We start from the raw sequence: 5,126 nt of genomic DNA on the forward strand, positions 1-5,126 counted from the left end.
TGAAAATCTCCACTCATGGCAAATGAACACATTCTCCACCGCCCAATTACATTCCTGAGAACGCGTGGCAAATGTATGTAGGTCAAGAAAAACTTTCGTCTCCCCCCTACCTTTCGCATTTCCCGTCTCCAATCCTTCACTCGTACTCCCGTAAATTACAATCTCCGCCCGAGTCTTGAGCTCGCGAAGGCGAATGGAATGAATAGGGAGAAAGAGGAAAGTTTTGTATTAATTCTAGCAAGAGTTTCTCTTCTCCCGGACAACTTTTGCCGCCATAAATTAAATTATTTGCTTAGCGTTACTATAAATCAGTTTAGGAAAAGCATTAACCCAATAGTGATCACAAAGTTGTGTAGATATCATTTACTGCTCTTTGAGCGCCTTCAGTTCTGGCTTCAAATGTGTTCATCGCAATGTGGAAGTTGACTAAGTAAATGATCAACACTACATCATCATAAATCAAACTTTGTCATTAATTTCTTGCAATAATGTTGCCTCTTCACACTACACTAAAATAGCAAAATTCAAATTTCAATGAATTCTTCTCACATAAACTGCATGTGTTTCAGTGTAATTACATGATTTTCCACAAAACTCTTAATAATATGACGGCAATAAATCATAATATAAGTAAAGTTGTCAATTAAATTCGTTGAAAGTTCTTAAAAATGTGGTCGAAAAAAGGTTCTCAAGATCATTTTGTAAATAAAATAAGAACTTTGCCAACTTCCTCGTCTTTTATATGATCAATAAAATCTGGGGAATAATGAGGAAAAGCTGGGTTACTTCTGGGTTTTGTGCAGATACAAAAAGCCACAAAATGAATCTCCAACTTCGAGTGGGAAGTTCACAAAATGCCCTCGCAGTTCATTCATGTAGTTTTGCATCCCTGGCAACTAAAGCCACACGAGTTATCATGGCAAAACAGACGCAGCCAAACACCGAAAGTGGGTGGAATTCCACCCACTCAGATTCAAAGCTATACGTGAAGCCCCGGGATGATGGCTTTCCCACCGTCTCTCTCTCCCACTCGCAGTGGGGTAGGTCGAGTATGGGTGGAATTCGCATGAACACTCTCGTATTTATAGCTGCAACATGACGAGCTACATATGCATTTGTGGCACATCTGCCACCTCCGCACGGGCGACACACGAGATTCGCTCTTCAGCCCGAAAGCTCTTCACTCTCATGTTGACTTTATGATGGATTTCCCCAGAGTGCACAAGTGGTAAACGATATCGATTAATATGCATTTGCAATGCTGCTCGGGAAAAGGCATCACAATTTGCCAATAAAACCGCTTTTCAATCACTCACACTCGCGCTTCGCCACTCCATCAGCGATCAACCGTGATCTTGACTCTGGTCGTCTCGCCAGTGCAACTCGCGACCCTGACGCTGAACTCGCGTTCTTCGCGGAATTTGTATGAAATGCAGACCCGATGGATCAGTTTTGGAGTGCAATTATCTGCACAGTTTTAGCAGTGCAGGAGTTAATAAAAATAAAAAGACAGCAAACAGGGCAAGGTAATTTTGGATGTCACGTGTGTTAAACAACTTCAGTTTCAATTTAACTTCATATCGAACAATATTATTACTGTATTTAAACCGCGATTTCTATTAATAACAAATGTTACCAAAAGTACTAATTGACATGGAAGAGCTTTTTATCTTGCAAACCCTCTTTGTCAGCTTACTTTTTACATGTTTTCCCCACTTTTTTGCTAATCCGCGACAAGCCCAGAGCGACAATACAATTAATATAATAATAATAATCACGTGAGTGGACGAAATTGTTTACGAATCGCAAAGTAGTTCATGTCAGAATTGGCTCAACAAAGGCTCAGCGAAAGTCATTTGGAATCCCCGGCAACAAGACAACCTTGAATCAGGCATAAAAATCATCTCGCCGCAATGCTGCGCTTAAGTTTTAATTATATTTTCTGGTGAAGTGAATTCTTGCGAATTCTGTGCAATTTTCCAAAATTGCTCATTGCACTGCTGAAAATATTCAATCTTGCGGTTTTCCCCATCAATTTTCCTTATGACATTATTTATTGGCTGCACATATAATTGAATTTCGTTTAATATTCGATGCATGCAACGGAAAATGCCGCACGAGGAGGAAATGTATCGACGGAACAGCCAAGGAGGATGATTGAGAGATTTATTGATAGACTTGAAACTCACGCGGAGTTTGCACGAGAAAATATTGTAATTTGTTTTTTTCTGATGGTGTGTCCCAATTGGGAAGCGGAATTGTATGTGGAAAATGCAATAAATAAGAGCAAAAAATTGAATTTTCAAAGTTACACGCATCGTCAATGTCCTCCATTGTGACATTTTGGAATTTCCTTCAGAAGTGTCTCGGGATTTTAATTGCGTTCTTTTCATCATTTTTATTCTCCTCGCTTTTCCAATTATGTGTGTATTTTTTTGTTGTTGAGGGGGTTAAATTCTCCGCCACTTCTTCATTAGCATCATCTTATTTGGACCGCAATGAATATGAAATGAATTTATTCACCAAAGTTTGAAAGTGCACAATAAATTTGATTTGCAAATCACACAGAAAAGAGCGGAAAAAAGGAAACTTTGTCTCTCAAGTTTAACTCAATAAGAAGTTAAGGAATTTTCTATTAGAATGTTACATTGTTAAGTTGTAATTTGGTTTCTGACACGCGGTGAATTATTTATTGATTGAAAGGCAATTGTGAAGGAGTTTCATTAATGGCTATTGTTGTATAATTAAGCTCATTGCTGGAGCGTGACAAGCCCCTTTCCGGTTATCTTAATGCATATTTTAATGTATGCAAACTGCTATCGAGCCTTTCTCCAGATTGAGTCGTGTTATCAAACTAGTGATTATTTTGCAGTTTTATGTTGTAGAAAGGAATTGATTGGAATTACAGTGAAATATGTGTGTTTCTCTTGAGTCTCTGAATAGACAATAGAGTCTTCTGCGAAGGTTTTGTCTGATAAGCACACATCGTATATTATCAGAATACGCAAGGTTGATCTCAATATACGATTCACGACTGCAGAATTTAGTACAAATCCACACCTTTTGCCGGGAATTATGTGTGCTTGTGCAGCAGGTGAAATCGATACTGAGCAATGGTGACAATCACGACTTTGAAAGTATACATCCGATCTCCAGCCTCCACAGCAGCACGCGAAGATGTCGATAGATTTGTTGTAAATTCAATGCTCATGATTAATATGTTCACATAAACGCTATATGCAAAATAGGCTCGCCGAATACGTTATGCAGATTGATTTGTGTGCCGGGAAAAAGATTCTAATTGGGGCTTTTGTGGGTGTTGCGATCTTGTGAGAATGGTGACGATGTTCTCCGGATGCGCGATGGGGTGAATGACAAAGGCTTTTCTCATGCAGAAACATGTGTGTTATCACCCATTGTCGGCACTCTTGACATGGATACAAGAAGAAGCGAATATCCCACAGAGAGTGAGGGCAAAATCGAAACAATCCACACAAGATCTGGGGGAGACAACGTTTAGTCAAGTTGTTGGCAAAGTTGAATAAATAATCATGACCCTGAACGATAAACGATAAATCAAATGACATGAGAACAAAAAGGGAATATAAATTCGCTTTTGCGTAATTTAGATTGCTTGCAAGCGCGCCACTCTTGAGCATAAGATTGCTCTGCAGAGAGCTCGGAAGGGAGGAGAGGAATTACATCTTGTGACAATGCAAACTGACTGACCAGCTTCCCATATCAGATCCGACGCGATGCTGTGGCGGGGCGCAATGCAACCAGCTTATATAAAGACTCAGCACACCTTCTCATTCTTGATATCGAAGTCAATCGCACACCTCCGAAGTGGATGACACCCAGCATCGCTCTTTCAGCCCGTGCGCAAGAGAAGTTGTTGGGAAACTCTCAGTCGGAGTGAGATTACATTATTAGCCTGTGTGTTGCCCATCCCCTTTTGTTAAAGCACCCTTCTTCACCGTCATCTGAGTGTCTAGCAATCGCTCTCTATTGTGTGTCCTTGCATGTGATTGTGAAGTTGTTGTCTCTCCTTATCACACTGTCTTATCACTACCAATCGACACACGGCAACCATGGAAGTGCAATTTCAGCCAAAAGCCCAATTAAATTCCCAATCGAAGGCATTCAATGAGGATTTCATCGAATATGGGGTGAGTATACATATGTATAACATTTTCCTTCAACGGATTTTGCGGCACGAACGAGTAAATCCTTCAGAGTGAAAATTTTGTATTCCAATGCGAAATTCTTTCACACAGATTTCCAATTTGCTGTCGCTGCGAAGAGGAATTGGAGTGGCGACGCAAAAGATGTCTTCTCCATCAGCAAATGCAACAAAAATCCGCTATGAACCAGTCACAGACAAGGATACCGAAGAGATTCTGAGACTCTTGAAGACATTCTTTTTCAAAGTAAGATTTTCAGTAGATTTATGCGAAATTGTTTTCATCAGAAGATCATAAAAGTGAGAATCTCACGATTCAGACAGAATATGTCTCATAATTCGTGTTAAAGTTTAGTGACCCTCAGAAATTCCATCTTAATCACGGAGTTTAATTAAATAATTGGTAGTGATAGCTCGGTTATTTCCAGGAAAATCTCTTCGATTTGTTCTATTCAATGTATTTTAACATTTTTCCAATTATTCCCCCTCTCAGGATGAACCATTGAATACGTATTTGGATTTAGGAGAATGCAAAGAATTGGAGCTTTACTCAACAAAGTGCATCAAAGAGAAATGTTCCTTCAAAGCAGTAAATTCCAGGAATGAAATTGTTGGAGTTTTCCTCAATGGACTCATTCATAGGCCTGTAAGTTTGAGCATTGCGAAGAATTTCTCAGCATCTTGATTACAATTTCTTGTTCTTTTGGGCTGCTTAGAAAAACGGTGAGGAGCCCGTGAAGCTGGCTGATGGCTGTGAACACAAGAAATTCCGGAAAATCATGGGTCTCATGGACTTTATTGATACAAAATTCAATCTCTTCGATTTATATCCGGACGTTGATGTCGTGCTGGATGGAAAAATCCTCTCAGTGGACAGCAATTATCGTGGGATGGGCATTTCTGTGGAGCTGACAAACTGCACAATTGAGTACATGAAGGAGAA

At 39.7% G+C, this 5,126-nt stretch overlaps 1 protein-coding gene across 1 annotated transcript; it reads left to right on the plus strand.

The window, feature by feature from the left end:
• Nucleotides 1-1,346: 1,346 nt before the first annotated feature.
• Nucleotides 1,347-5,121, plus strand: LOC132264404 (arylalkylamine N-acetyltransferase 1-like; the record flags this gene model as incomplete). The annotated part of the gene is made up of 4 exons (XM_059764602.1): nt 1,347-4,169; nt 4,278-4,430; nt 4,677-4,829; nt 4,900-5,121. Coding segments are annotated over exons 1-4 (606 nt in total), but the record flags the coding sequence as incomplete, so codon positions are not given.
• Nucleotides 5,122-5,126: the final 5 nt, after the last annotated feature.

This window comes from Phlebotomus argentipes, unplaced genomic scaffold (assembly GCF_947086385.1).
Source record: "Phlebotomus argentipes unplaced genomic scaffold, Phlebotomus argentipes genome assembly contig_74, whole genome shotgun sequence".
Lineage (NCBI taxonomy): Eukaryota > Metazoa > Arthropoda > Insecta > Diptera > Psychodidae > Phlebotomus > Phlebotomus argentipes.